The sequence below is a fragment of the Sorex araneus genome, chromosome 10, assembly GCF_027595985.1.
Source record: "Sorex araneus isolate mSorAra2 chromosome 10, mSorAra2.pri, whole genome shotgun sequence".
In the NCBI taxonomy this organism is placed as follows: Eukaryota; Metazoa; Chordata; class Mammalia; order Eulipotyphla; family Soricidae; genus Sorex; species Sorex araneus.
This window is the reverse complement of record NC_073311.1, coordinates 22,044,945-22,067,821: the sequence shown is the minus strand read 5'-3', so window position 1 is coordinate 22,067,821 and position 22,877 is coordinate 22,044,945. Positions and strand designations below refer to the sequence as shown.

The following is a 22,877-nucleotide window of genomic DNA, read 5'->3' as shown; positions in this document are numbered from 1 at the left end:
TCAAGGGACCATATGTCATATCAGAAATCGAACCCAGATTGGCCGCATGCAAGGCAAGCACCCTACTCATTGTAGTATTGCTCCAGCCTTTAGGAGATTTAGTTTTAGGTTTAATTCTGTACATATTGAGAGGAAAAACATTAATTGTTAAGAATTCCTGAGTGCATGACTGAATGATTTGGAAGGGGAAGTTGGATATATAATTGGATCAGATTAGGGAATGAATGTAGAGAAGAATGAAAGACAGTATGTCTCAGTGTGCTGAATAAGGTGGAAGGAAACAATAGTTTGATGTCAGAGACCAAAATAAACATAATAACTTACATAATTTCTTCACTAAGGCCATCTTAAAATAAGGGGAAACGGGGTCAGAGGGTACAGACGGTATGGCACTTGCCTTGCACACAGCTGACACAGGTTGGATCCTGGCACTCCGTATAATCCCAGAGCACCACCAGGAAGAACTCCTGAGCACAGGGCCAGGAATGGCCCAACAAACAGGATCAAAAAGAAAAGGGGGGAAGAGCAAAAGTTTACACAAAAAAAATTAATTTCTGTATAATTGACAGCTATTGCAACCAACACTTCTTGGCCACTATGATCATATTTTTGTAACTTCCAGTAATTCTACAAAGTAATTCAGCATTCTCACAGATCAGTGTAGAGGAGGTTGGTTTTTTTATATAAAAATTGCTGGTAATTTCTGTTTTATTTCTTTATAAAGATTTTAAGTTGTGACACACTGAGTATTTTATGAGTGATGGAATAATATCTGGCAGTTGGACAGTAAATTCAGGATCACTGTATCACTGTCATCCCGTTGCTCATCGATTTGCTTGAGCGGGCACCAGTAACATCTCCATTGTGAGACTTGCTACAGTTTTTGGCATATCGAATACGCCACAGTTAGCTTGCCAGGCTCTCCTGTGCGAGCAAGATACTCTCGGTAGCTTGCTGAGCTCTCGGAGAGGGGTGGAGGAATCAAACTCGGGTCGGCTGCGTGCAAGGCAAACGCCCTACCCGCTGTGTTACCGCTCCAGCCCAAATTCAGGATATGTAGATAAATTTCTTAGGGTTTTTACCTACACCTCTACGAATTTTGTTTTCTGAAGCCTGTTACTTAATTCTAATCAGAACCAGTTCTCTTGTAAAATATATCTCCTAAACATTTTGTGGGAATTAAATAAAGCACCGGATATTGTACTATTATAATATTATATTGCTATATTATTATGTCCTAAAATCAAAACATGGACTCTTCGTTGTAGCGCCTGCAGAGGGCCCTTCATCTGAGACGTACCAAGCTGGTGGAGAGCTTGCTGTGGGTCACTGCAGTGCCCACGCACTTGGCCTGCCAGGAGTTGTTGAACCTCTCAGCTGTAGCATTTGCACATCTTGTTAGTTGAAGTGCTCCTGGGTTTGGGGGAGGGAGAGGTGTTTGTGATGATTACACACACCTGGCAATGGTTTTACTGGAAATTGCGTGCTGGGTTGTTGATTGCAGACAAGAGCAGACAGACTTAAACAGCCTTAGCTGCCAAGTCGAGCCCTGGCTGAACTTGCAACTGTAGGCTTGCAGGCTTCCGAGCTACTGTGATATACCTCCAGGACATTTCTTGGTCTTTTTTGGTTTTTTAACTTCTTAAGTTCCCCAAATTCATGATTGGGTCCCCATGGTTGGTTGTCTGATGTTTTTCTGTCCCATAAATTTCTTAAACTTCATTTTTTGGGGTAATGTCATTTACTTGCGGGATCATTTACATTAGAAAAGTCTGCTACTTTAAGAGTAAAGCTGTTGAATTCTGGCAAGCGTATGTACGTAGTTGGGTACACCACCATGAGAATCAGGATATAGAACATTTCCTTCAGTCCTTCTGCTTTTCATTCAGCCTCGCCTCGCAGAGCCAGCTTCTGGCAACCACTGATTTGTTTTCTGTCACTAAGGTTTTTTGTTAATTTTAGGATGTTATATAACTGGAATCACATAGAAGAGGTAGTATTCACATTTTTTATTTTTAGTACCTTTCATTAGCATAGTGCTTTTGAGATTCATTCATTTTGTTGCAGAGTAGTATTCCACTACAGGATTGTACTGTTTATTCTGTTCACCAGCTGATGATCATTGGACTATTTCAAGCAGTTAGGTATTATATGTAAAGCTGATCTGGAATGCAAGTTTTTGTATTTTTTTGAGTGATTATTCTCGTTTCTCATTGTAAATAATCAGATTGGTGAGTTGCTGGTTATGTAGTAATACATGTTTAAATTTATCAGAAACAGCAAAATGTTTTCCTACATGGATGTACCATTTTTAGTTCCCACCAGCAATATAGAAAATATTCAGTAGTCTCAGATTTTTATTAATACTCGAAACTGTCAGATTTTACTTTGAATAATTTTAGTAGCTGTACAGTTGCTGTTTATTGAGACTTTAGGGACTGGAGTGATAGTACAGTGTAGGGCATTTGACTTGCACTCTGAAACCCAGCTTCAGTCCCCAGCATACCACATGGGATACCATACAGAGCCAGTAGTAACCCCTGAGCATCCTCTCCTTTTACCACCGGGTGTGGCCAAAAACCACTTTAAGAAAGACTGGTATTTATTTCCTTTATGACTCGTGATAACGAGCCTGTTGTAGTCACTCTGCATTCCTGTTTTCTTTGTTCAAGTATCTTTACTCGTTTTTTGCTCATTTTTAAGTGATGCTCTGAAATTTATGCCAACAGGGAAAACAAATGTAATTTCATCTTTTTAAATATAGCTAACCCAATTGTCCCGAAGTCATTTATTAAAATGCTGTTCTTTTCCCACTGCTGTGAGTGACCGCTTTGATTGTAAATTTAGTTTCTCTATGTAAATTCATTTTCTCTGCTTTTGGATTTTTCATTTAGTTCTTACAATTACAGTTGAGTTCTAACTAATAGGACTTTTAAGTATACCCTAGTTCACTTTTCATTTGGTTACGTTGTAAAAACCTAGCAATAGTTTGAATGATTTTTTAAAATCTAAAACCTTGGGCTGGAGCGATAGCAAGGTGGGGAGGGCATTTGCCTTGCACGCGGCCAATTCCCAGCATCCCATAGGGTCCCCCGAGCACCACCAGGAGTGATTCCTGAGTGCAGAGCCAGGAGTAACCCTTGAGCATCGTCAGGTGTGATCCAAAAAGCAAAAAACATAAATTTAAAACGTAAAATCTAAAACCTTTTTTTATTCTTCAACATTAGTAACTTGTTATTAAAAATAAAACCCGTATATTTTGCAGTTTTACTTATAAAAATATAGTACAGTAAATGACACTTCAAGAAGGTTAAAGAGCTTCATGAGAATCAGTAATGTTTATTGTTATCAACTCAGTTTAAGAAATGTCACTTCACAAAACCTTTTTGGTGTCACTATCAGTTATTGACGCACTTCTCACATAGCTCCTCAAACATCTAAAAAGGAAAAAACTTACATATTTACCGTTATGGTGAATGAGAGTTGGGAAGTAAGGAGATTAAGCAAGTATAGTATAAAATCAGTATTGCTATTTTCATCTTTTCCCCCAACTTAGTTTTAAAAGATTCTATACATTTATAAGTATCTAGGGTTCTTTTTATTTGTAGTTCTTGCACATTTTAGTTCTAGTGCTTTGTTGAGTTGCACGTCTCATTGTGTTACTTACAGTAGTGCTCGAGAGATCCCACACTGCGGTGCGGTGCCGAGGATCCCAAACAGCAGAGGTGCTAAGGGCAGACCAGGCAGATGGGCTTTACCCTGGGCCAGACCCCGGCCTCCCCGGCTCCACCCTTTGCCAGGCAGCGTGAGCTCTTCCTCCCAGCCGTCTCCAAGCCCCTTCGGGGCTTATTCATTTTCCCAAGGAAGAGATGTTGAAAATATCTTTCTCTCCCTCTGCCAATTGTCTCAGTTCTTATTTTTGGTTTTGTTTCATTTTAATCTTATTTAATTTGAATTATTTTAAACTTGTGTCCGTGTGTGTGTGTGTGTGTGTGTGTGTGTGTGTGTGTGTGTGTGTGTGTGTCCCTCTGTTACATAGATAGCTTAGATAGCTTTAAGTAATTTCTGGAATGCTTATTGCTAAAAGAACTGTATTGTTACTAAAAAACTTGAAGGCAAGTTGTGATTCATCAATAATCTCTATTCCAAAAGCTGCCTGGAATATAAATGCACACCTTCTTCACAGAGATGCAATGTGATGAATAGGTTATGTGGACAGTCAGTAATAATGTTGCCATGGAAAAGCACTTTTGTAATTTTAACTTGTGCTATACTCCATTTTTTCTGGTTTGTCTCATTTTAGTAATTAATCCATTTGTCAAAACATTTGCTTGTGTGTTTTTCTTTGCTTATTTTAGCTCACTAGTAAGAGAGTATACATTTATTGAAGAAATGAGAGAAGAGAAATTTAGTGTTGAGAAGCCTAGATCTTAGATAACGGAAGCAAAAGTAAAGTAGCATTCCAGTGCTCAGGGAGTTGATGGCTACCTACATTCGACTTTCTTTCGATACTGCTTTGTGATTTAAAAATTTTAGCTTTAGGTAGTAACCTGGTCAGGGATTTTTTGCAGTATGGTTTTTGGTAAACGAGGTATGATTACTTTAACAGTGTAGAGCAGTAGAGATGAGTGCAACCCCACTTCTCTCCCCACACCCCCCTACGGTAGACTTGCTTCTCAGCCCTTACTGTGAACTACATTAATTCATTCACCTTTTGTTTGAAGGTGTGTCGTACAAATTTGTCGTTGTAGATTTCATGTTAGCTAGAGTGAATGCTCTATCATTATACTTTCACAAATATATTTTTTCCAACTTCCTGAGCACTGAGATGTTACTTTATTTTTGGTTCCATTTTCTGAGATCCATCTTCCCAACACTAGGCTTCTCTTCTCTCATTTCTTCAATAAGTGTAGATTCTCTTACTAATGAGAAAGAACAAAACATAAGCAAATGTTAGATAAGTGAATGGATGATATTTTAAAATTCAAGTCTATTTTTACTTTTTTGCAGTGCTGGGAATTGAATCCAGGGCCTCCCACATGCGGTTGCTCTACCACTGAGCCATATCCCGAGTCCTTAACAATAGATCTTTTTTTTTTTTTTTTTTTGGTTTTGGTTTGGTTTTTGAGTCACAGCCAATCTGGCTGGGGATGACTCCTGGCCAGAATGGGGGACGTGCGGTGGGGAGAATGTTGTGCTACGGTTTCAGTCTGGGCCTCCACTCCAGCCTGTCGCACAGTATCTCTGACCCAGTCTATTAAATAATTGCTTTTAATTTATATCCCTCAGTAAAATTTTACAGCTTTTGCATACTTTTTTTTACTTCATTGTAGTTAGGAAAATTATCATCTAAAGTGATAGATGGATATCTGTCACTGTCATCCCGTTGCTCATCGATTTGCTCAAGCGGGCACCAGTAATGTCTCCACTGTGAGACTTGTTACTTTTTTTGGCATATGGAATATGCCACGGGTAGCTTGCCAGGGTCTGCCATGGAGGCAGGATACTCTTGGTAGCTTGCTGGGCTCTCCAAGAGGGGCGGAGGAATTGAACCCGGGTCACCTGTGTGCAAGGCAAACGCCCTACCCAGTACGCTATTGCTCCAGCTCCAGGAATTTTATCTAATGCTGAAAAATCTTATGTCCACTGTATGTTAGCACTTCCTTGGTGATTTTTACAGCCCTGTATATACAAGACATCATGTCTTACTTTCTTTGGGGGCCACACCTGCTGTGCGCAGGGCTTACTCCTGATTCTGAGCTCAGGAATCTCTCCTGGTGAGTTCTGGGGACCATAAGGTGTGCTGGGGATTGAACCAGGTCAGCTCTGTGCAAGGCGAGTGCCCTCCCCACTGTACTGTATAACTGGTTCCTGGACATCAGTGTAGTGTCCTAAGTCTTATTTCATATTTAATTTTTGTTGGTGGTGCCTCTTGGTTTGTGAAAGTGCTTTTTTATTTTTCAAAAGATTTTGTTTGTCTCCCCCCCCCCACACACACACACACCTGCACCCAAACTACCCCTCTGGCCTCACCCTGTCGTGCTTAGGGGCTGGGCTGTTGCTGATTTGTTGCTTGAGTTTCCCTCCTGGTGGTGCCTCCGGGGATTGTGAGGTACACAACAGGATAGATCTCAGGCCTCCAGAATGCAGAGAATGTGCCTGGATATTTGAGCTAGCTCTTTGCTCTCAGAGAGATTAATTTTTAAAATCTGGACTAATTTCTTAAACTGTTGCACTCTTTGCTAGGTTTATTGGTATTTGCCTAGGATATATCATTTCATAGGATTGAATTGCCTACAGTGTTATTTAACTGGTCTTGCCACTTTGGGTTCTTGTTTATTTTTACTGGACTCTGAATTTCTGAGTACATATTGACTCCCCCTTGTCAAATGTCATCATGCTTTACTTATATTCTAAGGAATTATGTCACGGTAACATTTTTTGATGGTTTGTAGTTGAAAGTTCAAAGTTTCTCAGGCTATTTATTATGTTTCTTTGTGATTAGGTGATACATTTTTCCAGTCCTTATCTCTGTCAAGAATTGTGAGTACATGAGATCTTACTGTTTGTAAACTAACCTGTTTAGTTTACTAACCTGCTGTAGTTTCACGGACCTTGGCAGAAGACACTTGTCTCCTTTATTAGAATCTTATCGACTCAAGGGCAGCTAGTTACAGAAATAATGGTACTGATATTATCATTCTCTTGAACTGGCTGCTGGTTCCTAGGCCACAGTTCCCACAGGGTGATGTGATGAGGACCACATGATACGTGTAACACACAGTGCGTTTGGGGAGCAGGGGGCCCCCCCAAAATTCTCTGAAAACTCAGACTTTTTGTTTTAAGTATTATTGTCTCTTTTGCTCTACTGTGCTTTGATCAGTATCTTAGTATTTAGAGAATGCCTTCAGAGACATTTTTCTCTGATAGATCTTCTGTTTTTGTTGCTGTTTTTTGTGCCACACCTGGCTTACTCCTGGTTCTGTGCTCAGAGATCACTCCTGGTGGGCTTAGGGGATCTTGTGGGTTGCCAGGGATCGAGCCAGGTCAACCACATACAAGACAAGTGGCTTATCTACTGTACTCTCCTCAGCCCCTGAGCTTGTAATTTGTTTTCAAATTTTATTTGTTACAGTAGCACTGGCTAACACACCACACCTATAACCAAAGTGTCAGGATCCCTCCACCATAACCCTTTTCATCTAATTTCTCCCTCCCTTCCCGCCCCCAACATAATTCTGTGGTTGGAGTCTAAAAATCTGTTTCCATTGGACATTGTTCCCTTGCTTTATAAACTAATATGCATGAGGTCATTCCATGTTTGTCTTTCTTCTTGGCTAATTTAACTTAGCATGACCTCTAGTTCCAGTCATGTTGCAGTGGAGGACAAGATTTCCTCCTTTCTTAAAACTTAGTATTTCATTGTGTATATATGATCGTATTTACATCGTAAATATACATCGTATTTACATAGTAAAAATGCATCATATTTCTACTCATTTGTTGTTGGGTACTTGGGATGTTCTCAGATTCTGGCCATCATAAATACTGCTGCACTGAACATAGGTATACATGTATCTTTTGTGTTCATGGGCTAGGTACTAAGGTCTCACAGAATTTAAGGACATTTTGTTGTTGAAAATGTCTTTGTTAAACTATTTTAAACATTTCTGCTGGCCAGAGGTAACAGAAAATGGGAACTGGTATCCGTCACTGAGATTTTTCCCTGGCAAGGGAATATATGTGTGTGTGTGTGTGTGTGTGTGTGTGTGTGTCTGTGTCTGTGTCTGTGTCTGTGTCTGTGTCTGTGTGTCTGTCTTTCACTGAGATTTTTCCCTGGCAAGGGGATGGGGGGGGGTGTCCCTGGCAAGGGGATGGGGTGTGTGTGTGTGTGTGTATGTGTGTGTGTGTCCATCCTTCACTGAGATTTTTCCCTGGCAAGGGGATGGGGGGTGTGTGTGTGTGTCCTTCACTGAGATTTTTCCCTGGCAAGGGGATGTGTGTGTGTGTGTGTGTGTGTGTGTGTGTAGCATACAAGTGAAGGTGTGTTATTGGAACTTGCTATACATGAAGCCCTATTGTTTTACAATTGAATTACAGTTAGATACACAGGTACCAAGTTATACATGACTGGGTTTCAGTCAAATGATGTTCCAACACCTATCCCTTTACCAGTGCATATTTCCTGCCACTAGCCCCTTCCCCTTCCCTGCCTCTAACAGGCGCGCTCTCTTTCCCTCCCTCCCTCTTCCCCTTTCTCCTCTCTCTCTCTCTCTCTCTCTCTCTCTCTCCTTTATGAAACCCTATCATTAACTACTGTAAATCATCAAGGCTGCCAATAAAATTTTTTAAAGTTGAGGTTTAAAGCAAAGTTCATCAATTCGTCCCACAATAGATGGGACATAATGAAATGGAAAATGTAGATATTATACTGTAATTTTTCTCATACTTTCTATCAAACCTTGAGCCTGTAGGCTTTTCATAAACTTTTTGTACTCTGAAATTTATTTTTTCTTTATTTACATTTTCAAATAATATCCATTTTTTACAAGCTCTTCTATGGACTCTTAAAAACTTATTCTCAGATGAAAATTTCTTTCAGTATACTCATAGGTACTATTAAGCTAAAAAATAGATTATTACTAAGTTATACACATAACTATTTTTAAGTGATTATATAGTTTTATCTTTCCTACTAGAATATAAATTCCATATATGGATTGTATCTTTTGCTAACTTCCAGAAATTTAAGGTAGCAGACATAGTCTTATTGAATGGACAGTAAACGTAAACCCTGCCTTTATTGTGTTTGTAGTGGTGTGAATATGAAGGCTCAGGTTTTAATTGAGATGATTCAGTTTCCAGGTTTTAAATGTACATTATTGCTGAAAATAACTGAGTACATAAGTTAATTTTGTTAACAATTGTATCCTCACATACTATCAAATCACATTAATGTGTGAAAATAAAATAGAAACTGTCCTTCCTTTCAGTGCTTAGATGAATATGAAGATGATGAAATGGGGCAGAAAGAGAGAAAACGAGAAGATGCAATTACACAACAGAACACGGTGCAGAATGAAGCTGTGAGTTTATTAGATCCAGGCAGTTCCTATCTTCTACAGGTGAGTATTTAAAAGTACTCTACTCAGAAAAGACATCTGCATTTCTTTGTTTAATGCAGCAGTATTCACAGTAACCAAAATCTTGAAATAACCCAGGTGTTCAAAAACAGATAGCTGGAAAAAGGAACTATACTGCTTCATACACATTAGGATACACTACCTTTTTTTTTTTTTAATGAAATCATGCAATTTTCTGTTACATGGAAACATTTGGAGAGTATCATAGAGTGAAGTTAGGAGGGACAGACAGAATGATCTTTCTCATATGCAGGATATAAGTAAACAAAGAGGGGGGGATGCCGAAGGGCAACAGAAGAAATAAAATAACTGGTTTTCAGTCAAAGGCTTGTTAGCCAGGTGGGGTGAGGAGGCAGTCTGCTGTACCCCTATGGTCTCCTGAGCACTGCCAGAGTAATTCCTGGGTTCAGAGCTAGGATCCTTGAGCAATACTGGTGTGTCCCCCAACCCCAAACAGGGAAGGAGGGAGGGAGATTTTTGCTTATTCCCATCGTTTTTACAGCCATAAAGTAAAATAAATCTTTAAAAGTGAAGAAATAAGTAGGAGTATGCAATATATTTTGTGGGGGCCGGAGCGATAGCACAGCGGGTAGGGCGTTTGCCTTGCACGCGGCCGACCTGGGTTCGATCCCCGGCATCCCATATGGTCCCCCAAGCACTGCCAGGAGTAATTCCTGAGTGCAAAGCCAGGAGTAACCCCTGAGCATCGCTGGGTGTGACCCCCCCCCAAAAAAAGCAAAAAAAAAAACAATATATTTTGTGAAAACTTAGAGTATTTGAAGACTTTGCTTGAAATTTTTCAAGTGATGTAGACTAGTGCTAATACAAATTAAAATTTTTAGGTATTTTCTTATATATATGCTTTGACACCACGCAAATTGGCAGATTCTTCTCTAGATAGTCATGGCCATTGTACAATTAATAATTCTCTAATAACCTGGGAAAATTAAGGGCTGGAGTGAGAGTTCCACAGGTTGGAGTACATTTTTCTTACCTTTCCAAGTCTCCTTGATGTAGCTCCTCTCCCCTTGCCACCCCTTCCCCACACTTAAGCCTTCCTTACCATCATTGACAGTCCCTTTGGCTCTGCATCTGCGTCAGCACTCCAAATGCACATTCTTTTAAACTTGGGCATTCTGTGCTGGCCCGAAGAATACTGTCTTAATTCGGCTTGAGTTCTAACTCGGTACACTGAATCAGTGCCCTCTGTGATTGCTTCCTCAGCTTGCTTACTTGAGTCTCCCTGTTCTCGGCTCTGCTCCCTAGCACTGTCACTGCTTAGACTCTGCAACTTCCTATTGGATTGCTTTCTCCTGGGCACCTCTTATCAACCTGCTGTGTAGACTTTCAGTTTCTCACCACTCATCCCTCTGAAGAGATGCTCTCTGCACAGTACGAGGACTGCAAACACCCATGCTAAGCATCTTGGAGCATATACCTTTACCCTTCTGAGGCTTCAAAAACCCCACTTTGGGGTACAGTACCTGGTGGTGCCCATGGTACTATGCAGTGCCTCGGATCAAGTTCAGGGTCCCGGCATGCAAAGCAAGGTCTCCAACCCTTTGGACTAGCTTCCTGACCCTCAGGACAGGTATTTAAGTTAGTTTGGAGGGGCATTTAGCATGTTCAATGATTTTTTAAAAATTTTGCTGAGGACTGTGGTTTTGTTGACAATTTATTTATTTGAATAGTTTCAGCATTATTTTTCTTTATCCCATTGGCCTTTTAATTGGCTGATCTTATTTCATTGCTTTTATATTTGTTTATACTTCACAAGTTCTGATCTGCCCACTGCACCTGTAATGATAGTATTTATGGGATTTCCTTATTGACCATTCTAACCTTGAATGAAGTAGAATGTATTATTTAAACTTAAACAAAAAGGTCTGTGCTTCGCCAACTTTTTCTAAGCTTGGTATGGCTCTCCTTCTCTCTTTTGTAATATAAGCCATCCCATTATAAGGAATATTATTTCAGTTGTATAACAGACTTTGAGGTTGTTGCAAGATCTACTTACATGGTCTGAAACTCTTTAGCTTAATATTAGTCCTAGCATTTGTGCTTTTTGTAACAGTTTAGGTTATACTAGGATTTTTCTTTTCCACTGACATTTAAAAAACAATTTTCAGCCCTAACAGTAATTGTTGTTCCCTTTATTTTTATAGGAAATAGAATAAAAATTAGTCGTCCCTATATGTCGTTTATAATACTGCAATATATATGTACACACACACACACACATATATATATATACACATTTAGCAATAGTATCAATGTATCACTTCGTACTTGCAGTGCTGCTACTGAAGTGTGAAGATCCCGTCACCATTATTCCAGGAGTCCTTCCACGCTTAGTATCCTTAGATCACAGTTCCATTGACCTTATCTCAGGGTTTGTTTGTCGTTTGTTCTTATCTAATCATTTGCTTTATGTCTTCATATTCCATATGTAAGTTAAATCATCAGATATTATTCATGCTTCACTTACCGTGTCACCCTCCAGTTGCATCCAAATCGCAACAAACTGCAAGATATATTTTTCATGCTAGTAATCAGTTTCTTTTTTCAAGTATCTGCTGCTGGACCTTGGGAGGGCCGTGCCCGGTTGTGCTCAGGGCTTACTCCTGACTCTGCACTCAGGCTCCCACTGGATCGAACCTGGGTCGGCCAAAGAGGCACGACCAGGCAGCAGTCCACAGAACAGTGAAGAAGAGCTCCTTTTTCACCCCTCCCCACAAGCAATTAATGTTTCTGGACTTTTTGATTGTAGATTTTTATTTGCTGGTGTGGGGTGAACTCTCATTGTCTTTTTGATTACATTTTCCCTGGATTTGATTTGACTTTGAATGGACGTACCATACACTGTTTTGGTTATTATAGCTTTGTGGTCTAGATAGAAATTAGAGCAAGATGGGGCTGGAGTGATAGCACAGCGGGTAGGGTGTTTGCCTTGCCACGGCTGACCCGGGTTCAAATCCCAGCATCCCATATGGTCCCCTGAGCACTGCCAGGGGTGATTCCTGAGTGCATGAGCCAGGAGTGACCCCTGTGCATTGCTGGATGTGACCCAAAAAGCAAAAAAAAAAAAAAAAGAAAGAAATTAGAGCAAGATACTGCCAACTTTGTCATTGTCCCCCCCGCCCCATGGGATTATTTTGCATATCCATTGATTTTTTTTTTCCCATAAAACTTTTTTAGGACTTTCATATTCTACTTCTGTAGAAAATGCCACTGAAATTTTAATTAGAATTATACTGGATTTGTATACTGTAAAATGACCGTTTAAATAATATTTATTCTTCCAGGCATCAGAGTGATGGTACAGTGGGTAAAGCATTTGCCTTGAACACAGATGACCCGTGTTTGTTCCCTGACACACATATGTTCCCTATGCCTAGCCCTGAGCACAGCCAGGTGTGGCTCCAAAACCAAAAAAAAAGTTTATTCTTCCAGGTCATGATCATAGGAATGGTTTTTCCATTTCATTGTATCTTCAGTTTCTCCAAAGGATGTTTTATTTTGGGGGGAACAAAGGGGTGAGTGGTGGTGATGGGATGAGTTTGGGCCATGCTGAAAGATGCTCAGGGATTATTCCTGACTCTGTTCTCAGGAATGACCATTAGTGATGCTGGGAATTCAAGCCAAGAGCCCTGACGTGCAAGGCAAGTGCCTTAGCCCCTGCACTAATGTTTCCAGTGCCTAGACTTTTTTTTTTTAATAGGGGTCACATGTAGCAGTGCTGGGGAACTTGAGGCTGCTCCTCAGGGAGGTGCTTCAGGTCATGTGGTTGAGTGTGGCGGTGCTTGGGGACTGCCAGGGCCGCCCAGCAGTGCTCAGGGCACCATGCAGTACCAGTGACCCTCCTCACTCATGTGCGCTACCACTTGAGCCATAACCAAGTATATTGATCATTTTCAGTTTAAACGTTTGTTTTCTTCATTGAATTTATTAATGTTTTGGGTGTTTTTTTGCTGTGATCATACATTGCATTGTTTTTACCCTCTCTGCTAATTTATTGCATAAAGAAATACAACAGAATTTTGTGTGTTGTAGCTTGCAACTTTGTTTTAATTTATGTATTTATTAATTTTTTATTAGTGAATCACTGTGGGGGTACCGTTACAGATTTACAAACTTTCATACTTGTCATACAATGGTCATACAATGATCGTGTCGTGTCCCCATCCCTCCACCAGTGCCCATTTTCCACCACCAATGGTCTCTGCATCCCTCCCACTACCCTCACCCCATTCCCTGGCCCCCCTTCCCCCCACCTCTGTGACAGGGCATTCCCTTTTGCTCTCTCTCCTTTTGGGTGTTGTGATTTGCAATAGAGGTATTAAGTGGCCATCATATTCGGTCTATAGTCTACTTTCAGCCCGCATCTCCCATCCTGTACGGCCCCTCCTAGCACCCTTTACTTGGTGATCCCTTCTCTATCTGAGCTGCCTTTTCCCCCAGTGTGTGAGGCTGGCTTCCAAGCTGTGGAACATCTCTGCTATTCTTGGGTGTTAGTCTCCCATTCTGTTACTTTACATTCCACAAATGAGTGCAATCTTTCTATGTCTGTCCCTCTCTTTCTGACTCATTTCACTTAACATGATACTTTTCATATTGCTCCACCTATATGCAAATTTCATGACTTCATCTTTTCTAACAGCTTCATAGTATTCCATTGTGTAGATATACCAGTGGTAGCTTGCAACTTTGATGTATTTGTTATTTATCGTGTTTTGTTGTTGGAGCCTTTTGGATTTCATGTACAGGTATCCTGTCATATGTATGTAATGACAGTTTTCCTTCTTTCCAATTTGGAAGCCTTTTATTTCTTGTCTAGTTCCTCTGGCTAGAACTTTTATTATTAGTTAGATAATAGTGGTAAGAAATGAATATCTTGTTCCTAATCTTAGAGGAAAGAAAAGCCTGTGGTATTAGTATACTTACCACGTATGTCCTTTTATGTTTAAGTATGTTCCTTTTTATTGATAGTCTGTATCAAATGGATCAAGTGATTTTTCTTTGTAGAGATGATCACTACTAATTTGAGATAATCATTTAGTTTTTTCCTTCATTTTATTGATGTGTTATATTACATTGATTGATTGGAGTATATTGAACTTTGGGTTCTTTGTTTTTTATGGTTAGGCAAGATAATTTTCATTGAAACTTATTTAGAAATATGTGAGGAGAGAAAGAGACAAAGTACATGTTCAAGAGAGAACATGGGCCTCTCCAGAGTGGAAAAGCAAGCAAAGAGTCATAGAGACAATCGGAATTCATGTTCAAGGGTTGAACACAGGCTTGAAAAGCAAGCCCCATTGAACCTTTCTTGAATCCTTGGAATAAATCCCACTTGGTTAAGTGTCTCATCTTTCTATGTATTTATTGACTTCAGTATGCTAACAGATTATTCTGAATTTTGTGTTAGATTTTGACTGTGTTTGTGTGTGTGCGTGCAATGTGTAAGTTTGTGTTTTTGTTTGTTTTTGGTATCAGGTTTGCTAACTTCATAAAAGGAATTAGAAAACATTTGACCTTCAAATAATTTGAGAGGGAAGGTATCTGACCTTTTTTGAATGAATGCTTGGAGGAAGCCACATTTTCTTTAATCTTTAGTGTACACTTCAGTTGTTTTCCTGTATTGGCAATTGTTGCTGTAATGACCAAGAAGAGATCATATATCTGAGTTTAGTGTTTTCATTTTTTGAGAAAGGTTCAGTTTTTCCTGACAGTATCAGTTTACCTCCTGCCAACTGTGAGTTGGTGTTCCTTTATACCCACATCTTTACCAACTCCTATTATTTCTTGCCTTTTGTTAATAGATATTATAAGAAGCACTATGGTCTCTTGTGGTTTTGATTTGCATTTTCCTGATGTGTAGTGATACTGAGCACATTTCAGGTGCTTTTGTCCATATATGTGAGCTTTTAAATAAAATTTTATTTCAACTTTTTTTTTCCTTTGGTGGGAAAATTTGGGGCTGTACTACCCTCTCAGTCCCCAGGCTCACTCTCTGCTCTGTGCATAGGGATCACTCCTGGTTGTGGCAGGGATTGAAGCAAAGGTCAGCCCTATGCAAGGCAAGTACCTTTAACCTCCGTACTATCTCTCTGGCCCTATTGTACTTTAGGTAATATGATTTCCATAGCATTGTTTATGGTTTTGACATACAGCCGCCATCACCAGAGTGCCCAAGGCCCTTTATTAATGTTCTTATGTCCCTTCTAGTTCACCCCTTCAGACCCCACTCCTGCTTCCCCCATGATTGGTAATCTGAGTTTTGTCATCTAAAGCCAAGAATGTGTCATTGTTCCATGCAGTCTGTTCCCTAGTTTTGTTTCTCTGTATATCACAGATGAGTGAGGTCATCCTTGTTGGTCCTTCTCCTGAGTCATTCTGCATATTAGCCTGATACCCTCAGTTTTATTCATGTTGCAGTGAACTGCAAGGTTTATTTTCTTATAGCTGGATATTATATCACAGTGTTTATATATCATAATTTTATTTTTTTATTTATTGAATATTTGGGTGTTTTTATATCCTATTGTCCTGAGTGTTCAAGTGACTATAGGTATGCATATATCTTTTGAATTGTATCTGGAGGGTAGATGCTAAGAAGCAGAATGGCTAGGTGGTATAGAAAAGCTCCATGTTTTGTTTTGGTTTTTTTCAGCTCCGTGTTTTTTTTTTTTATTTTAAAGACTTTTTCAAGGTATTTTTCATGGAGGCAGAGCCAGATGATACTACACCAACAGTATATGAGGTTACTTTTTCACAACATCCCCACCAACAATGGTTGTTTCCAGTATTTTTGACATTCTCACTGGTGTTAGGTGATATCTCATTGTTGTTTTAATTTACATTTTCCTGCCATTGAACACTTGCATATGCCTCTTGGCTCTCCATGTGTCTTCCTCTGGGAAATAATTGTTCCACCATTCTCCCTATTTTTTTACATAGGTTAGTTGGCAGGTTTTGTTGTTGTTGAGCTTTGTGAGTGCTTTATAAATTTTTAGCTGATGTATTTTGCAAATATTTTCTCCTAATTATTAGGATGTTATACTTAGCCTGTTTCTTTTTTCATGTAAACATCTTTTAATTTGAGGTAGTCCTATTTGTTTACTTTCATTTTTGTTATCTTTGCCAATGGAGTCAAATCTCTGTTCTGCAGTGCATGTTCTTGAGAGTTTTGCCTTTTGTTTTCCTCGGTATAAGGAGTCTAGTCTAATCTCTGGGTTACTGATACACGTTGAATTAAATATGTGTATTTGAGATATTGAACCAGTTTTACTTTTAAGCAAAATTTTATAATGTGACTATCTAGTTTCCCCAACGTCATTTTTTGAAGAGATATCCTTGCTGTGTTTCATACACCTGGTCATTTTGTCAGAGATTTACTTCATAAATTTGACAGTCTGGGCTCTGAATTATGTTCCACTGGCTTGAGAGTCTATATTATATACCTATTCCAGTATCATAGCCCTGAGTATTATCACGAAATCCCGTTAATCACCGATTTCTCTGACGGGCTCAGTAACCTCTCATTTCGTCCTTTCCCTGAGATCTTAGAAGTCCATCCTCCACTCGGCCCTCCTATGGATGTTGCACGGGGGGCTCTTCAGGGTCAGGGGAATGAGATCCAGCTTGTTACTGGATTTAGCATATGAATACACCATGGGGAGCTTGCAAAGCTGTCCCATGTGGACAGGAAACTCTCAGAAGTTTGCCAGTTTCTGACGCTTCTGAGAGCTTGCTTTTAAGTCTCTCTGGATGTTGGCCTTTGATGGGATTACACACACCTGGGTTCTTCTGCTGGTACCTTCATGCGTGAGGCCTGTCTGAACATGTGGAGAGGGGCCTCGAGCATGGCTGTAGCTAGGTTCAACGGTGATCTTTGACTGCCGGGAGCTTTGCTCGGGGTGGGGAGGGAAGCTGGAGCCCTTCCCCTGGGCCCCGGGGAAGACAACCAGGCATGCTGGCAAGAGACTCTCTGTATTATAGTTTTATAATATAATTTAAGACCGCCAGGAAATACAGCCTCCCTTCTTTTTTCTCTGAATAGTTTTGACTCTTGGGAGAGTTGTATGATTCCATACAGATTTTAGTAGTTTGTCCAGTCCTTAAAGAATGTCATCAAATTTTGGTGGGAATCACATTAAATCTGTATAAGGTTTTGGGTAGGATGATCATTTTGACGGTGTGTGTAAACTGATTTCATGAATTTGGAATATTTTTCCATTTTCTGGTGTCTTTTTCCTTCCCAAGTGATTCAGCAGTTTTGATGAATATATCGCCTCCTTTGTTAATACTCAGGTATTTGACATCTAAACACTTAAATGTGATTGTTGTTTTGATTTTTTTTCTCTAGTTTGTGGTATGCTTATAGAAATTCAGCTTTTTTGTATGAGTATTGATTTTTGTAGATTGCTACTTTGCTGTATTGGCTTATTGTTTCTAAGTATTCTAGTGGAATCTTAAAGATTTTCTGTAGCTTAAAAACTTATTTGCTGTTTTTGATTTCTTTTTCTCACTGATTGTTGTTTTGAGGACCCCAAGACTATATTGAACATTTGGAGAAAGTAGATATTCTTGCCCTGTATCTGATCAGAGGGGATTTGTTTCTATGGTCTTTACTATTTCAAGGCACATTCTTTCTTGCACCTATTTTGTTGAGGATTTTTATCATTAGTAGATGTTACATTTTACCTTTTTTTTCAGTAGTTGATGTGATTCTGTGATTTTTCTTTTTTTTTTTTGATAGAATATATTCATTAAACCATCATTATATTCCTAGAATCAATTCTGTGGTGAATGATCCTTTTGATTATTATTGGATTCAGTTCAGTTTGCTGATATTTAGTTTTCATCAGGGATTTTTTTTTGTCATATCTCTGCCTATTTTTGGTATTAGGATAATGTTATCTTCATAGAGGCTGTCAGGGTGGCCTGAACGATAGTAAAGCAGGTAGGGCATTTGCCTTGCACACAATTGACTGGCTTCAATCCCTGGCATCCCATATGGCCCCCTGAGTTCCTTGGAGTGTTCCCTGAGCTCAGAGCGAGGAGTTAGCTCTTAGCACAACTAGGAGTAGCCCCAAAACAAACCCAAGAAATGAAGGAGGAGGAGGAGCAACAGCAACAGTTAAGAAGGATTGCGATTGCTGTTCCTTTGATATTTTAGAAGTACTAGAGTATAAGTTGTAAATAATTTTCTTTTAATGTTTGTTAGAACTCATTAGTGTAGTTCTCTGGACCTAGACTTTTGCTCTTGGGGAGATTTTAAGTTACTGTTTCAATTTTCTTTCATCTTATGAGTCTGTTGAGGTTTTTTTATTCTTTCTGATTCAGTTTGAGGAGGTTGTATGATTCTAAGAGTTTCATCTGAGTTCTCCAGCTTCAAGGCATAGTTATTCTTAATAATCTCTTGTGGTTATTCATAACTGTGAGGTGCCTTTGATCTCTGATAAAATTGATTTGGGTTTCTATCCTTTTGTTCATGAGTCTCTCCAAGAGTTTGTTCATCTCATTTATCTCCCCCCCCCAAAAAAAAAAAACCAGCTCTGGTTTCATTAAACCATTTCTAGTATTTATTTGATTTTTATAGCATTGGTTTCTACTCTGAAGTTAATTGTCTTCACCCTTCTACTTTGGAGTTTATTGTTGTCCTTTTAAAAAGTTATTAAATCTGTGATGTTAGGTTATTTATTTGGACCTTTCCTTGGTTTCTGATTTAGCCCATGTTGCTCAGAAAATATCCATAGTACTACTTTTACTATGTCCTATAGGTTCTGGTAGTTTGTATCTTCATTCTTATTCAGGAGCTCTTTTTGTTTTTTTGATATCCTCTTTCACCCAGAATGATTTAGCAACATGTTTTTCAGTTTCCAAATGTTAGAAGCTTTTTTCCAACTTAGTTTTCATGGTTAATTTCTATCCCCATAGCCTTGTGGTCTGAAAAGACACTTGATAGGATTTCTGATTTTATAACTTTAGGGACACTAGAATTGTACCCAAGCATGTGGTCTATTCTTTGTCCCTGTGTGTTGATAAGTAATGTATAGTGAGCATTTCCCGGGCAGGGGGACCTGTACAATTATGTTAATCCTACTTCATTCTCCTCCAATGTGTGGGTTTATCTTTGAGCTCCATTTTGTCCTGTTGCTTTATGCATCTTCTTTCTGCTGGTGTCAGAATTTTTTGACTGCTAATTTTTTTTTCTAATACAATTTGAAATCAAAGGGTGTTTTTATATATCTAAGTTTCCTTTTGGTCATGATTCAGTTTCATATAAGCTCAGTTTTGCTTACGCTATTTCTGTTAAAAACAAACCATTGGCATTTTGATCTGGATTACAATTTAACCTAAAGTTTGTTTTGCATTGCACATCAGAGAAATTTTTAGTTATTCTAATTCTTCCCATCGATTTGCAAAGTATCTTTTTATTTATTTATGATTCCTAATTTCTTTTTATCAGTGTGGTAACTTTCTATGATGCAAGTCTTTCGCCTCGTTGATGAAGTTTATTCCTAGATTTTCTATGCTTTTTCATGCAATTTTAAGTTAAACTGTTTCCCTAATTTTTCTTGGAGGAACTACTTTCAGTTCTTTACTATTGAGTATGTCACCTGTGAACAAATGTCATGTGTGGGTCTTGATTGAGGTATGTTAGTTCTGTACTCACATTGTTGAGTGTTTTTATGTGCATAATGTTAAACTTTGTCAGTTTTTTACATTTATTGCAATGATTGATTTTTTAGATTGCATTTTATTTTGTTAATACAGTTCATTTTAATTGATTCATGGATACTGATGTATCCTTGCATCCCTAGAATAAATTACATTTAATCATGGTATATGATCCTTCCAGTGTACTGTGAATTCATTTGCTAGTACTTTGTTAAGGACTTTTCTGTATCTGTTCATGAGAATATTGACCTGGGGTTTTCTTTTGATGTCCTTGTATGACTTCAATGTCAAGATAATGCTCGAGATAACTCATAAAATGAATTTGGAAATGTTCCCTCCTGAGGAAACCTGTTATTACTCATGAGTGAAACCATCTGGTTCCAGACTTTATGTTCACTGAAAGCTTCTGTTTCATTCTCCCTACTGGTAATCATTGAATTCAAATTTTAAGTTTTTATTTTTCCTTTGGTTTTATTTTAGATTTTTTTATTTCCTCATGAAGGTCACCTTTTACATAGGAAATAAGACATACATTAAAAAATGGAGTAAAGCTATGTTTATTTGGTTTTGCGGTCACAGCCTGCTGTGCTCAGGGCTTGCTCTTGGCTTTATGGTCAGGATTCACTCCTGAAGGTATTCAGGGGACATATGGGGTGCTGGGAATTAAACCCAGGTCAGCCATATGTAAGGCAAGTACCCTATCTGCTGTGTTATTGCTCTGGCCCCAAATAAAGTTGTATTTAAATGATTTAATATGATATGAGAATTTATTACCTTAGAATAATTGAGAGATTTGCTAAAATTGCACCAGAACCCAGTATTTTTTATAAAGTTTAAAAAAACTAGCTAAATTTAAAATATTTTTATTTCATTTTATTTTTTTAAAGTAGTTCATAAAAATTTATTACATTCAATATTCCATCACCAATCTCATCACCATTACACCATCCCACCACCATATTTAGAATTTTCCCACCCTGACTCCCAAAGCCTGCGCCCAAAGCAGGACTTAAGTAATTTATTTTGTATTGCCTGTTATGAATATTTCACTACAAATGATCCAAAAAGGTTTCCTTAGAGGAAAGTGTGTGAAGATTGTTGAATCTCACCCTGGACCCACTAAGCCCCTTGAGATTACTAACATGTTGTTAAAGGTTGATCCTTGTGTGCTTATATATGTATATATATATACATATATATATACATATATGTGTGTGTGTGTGTGTGTGTGTGTATCAAATGGGTGTGCTGTGTATCATCAATGGGATAGAGTATGAGATGTTACAGCCACGTACCAAGAATTCTAAAATTTTAAATAGGGTGATAGAGCTGGAGTTAATTTTTAAACTGGACCGTGAATTTGGGGTTCAGCGGCATCTCTGTGGTGTGTTGCTCTCTTCCAAGGTTTATTTGTGAGTCTCTGGATCATGGCTGTTAATGAGCTTACATGGTATCAGAGGCAGTTTGTGGCCATGACTGCCAGACTCCCAGAAGAACAGGGAGATGGGGAGGGGGTCGCCCATTCCCAACTCCATGAGAGCCTGAAGATTTTGGTCACAAAAGCTGAATGCCTGATCTTTTCAGCACATTCACTCATGGATGAGGCTCACCTGAACCTGTGGAAATTAGCCATGAGCATGGTGAAGATTTGAGTTCTGGAAGTTTCATATCTTACTATTAAAGATTGGCCTTATATTTTTCCCCAGGAATGTTTATTGAGATACCATAATTTACAAAGTTTTTGATAATAGAGTTGTTTCAGTCATACAATGTTCCGACACCAAGCCCAAAACTGGTGTCCCCTTTCCTCCACCAGTACCCCCCAGGCTCCCTCCCCACTGCAGCCAGCCTCCGTGGCAGACATATGACAGATTTATTTCATATTACTTACTCCAGTAGAACTTAAATGATTGGCAGATAGAATTATAAGAAAATAAATGAGCAACACGCAATTTGTGATTATTTGTAATGCTTTTTTTAGCGTTTCCTAATCTAGTAAAGGACAACTGTTTGTACCACTAGTGAGTGCCATACTCCGTGATAATCCTTAAAAGGAACTCTTTTTTTTTTTTTCTTTTTGAGTCACACCTAGCAATGCACAGGGGACACTCCTGGCTCATGCACTCAGGAATCACCCCTGGCGGTGCTCAGGGGACCATTTGGGATGCTGGGGTTAAAACTGGGTTGGCCGCATGCCCTAAGCGCCCTACCCTCTGTGCTATTGCTCCAGTCCCTTGATTCTTCTATTGTTCCTCGTCCCATAGTTCTCTGGTATGCCATTTATTTCTTTTTTAGACTTTTTTCCCTACCTTCTGTTTCCTATCGGATTCCTCCTTACCCTGGAGCACTTCAATCTTTTGCTCAAGTTCTGTTATTCTGCTGTGTAAGACTTCTGTTAACTATTAAACAACACCTACCATGTTCTTCGTCTCTCTCATTTCCGACTGTAGTTGTTCTTTCATTTTGACTCATGCTTTCTTGTGCTTTGCAGACTGCTTATGTTATCATGTCTTTGAATTCATTGAATATACTCATTATAGGTCACTAAAGACACTGAGGATTTACTGGTGGAGTTTATGTCTTTGATGATACTGTTCTCTCTCATTGAACTTGGTGGGCTTCTGCATGTTTTCCCCATTGGTTTTCTAGTGTCCTTGCTGTGCTGGGATGAGTCTTTAGTCTAGTTGACCCACAGAAGACGCTAAGGGATTAAGCTACTCTCTGTCTGCTCTGCCTGTCCTCAAGAGTGACAGAAAGCATAACAATGCGCCACATGTGATGTTGAATAGATACATTGTGTGCTTCAGGAGCTGTGATGTGGGTCCTTAGAGTGGCATGGGCTCTGGGTAGGGAAGGGTTCTGTCCTCAGTTCTGGAACAGGTCCAGTGATGTCACCCATAGGCATGCCTCACCTGGGATGGTGAAACAGCAAGAGAATGTCAGCAAGAGTTGTGCTAGGTAATGGTTTTAACTCACTTGTGTCATTTTATGATCTCCAAAATAACTGTTACTGTTATTTGATAGATGAGGAAACTTAGAATAACAAAT

General features: G+C 39.1%; 1 protein-coding gene across 1 annotated transcript in view; it reads left to right on the top strand.

Moving 5' to 3' along the window:
• The window catches only part of PAWR (pro-apoptotic WT1 regulator), a 100,926-nt gene that overhangs the window by 51,751 nt on the left and 26,298 nt on the right, over nucleotides 1-22,877 (top strand). Inside the window, exon 3 of the mRNA XM_055118212.1 lies at nucleotides 8,994-9,125. Within this exon, the coding sequence (XP_054974187.1) occupies nucleotides 8,994-9,125 (132 nt within the window). The remainder of the gene's footprint in view (nucleotides 1-8,993; nucleotides 9,126-22,877) is intronic.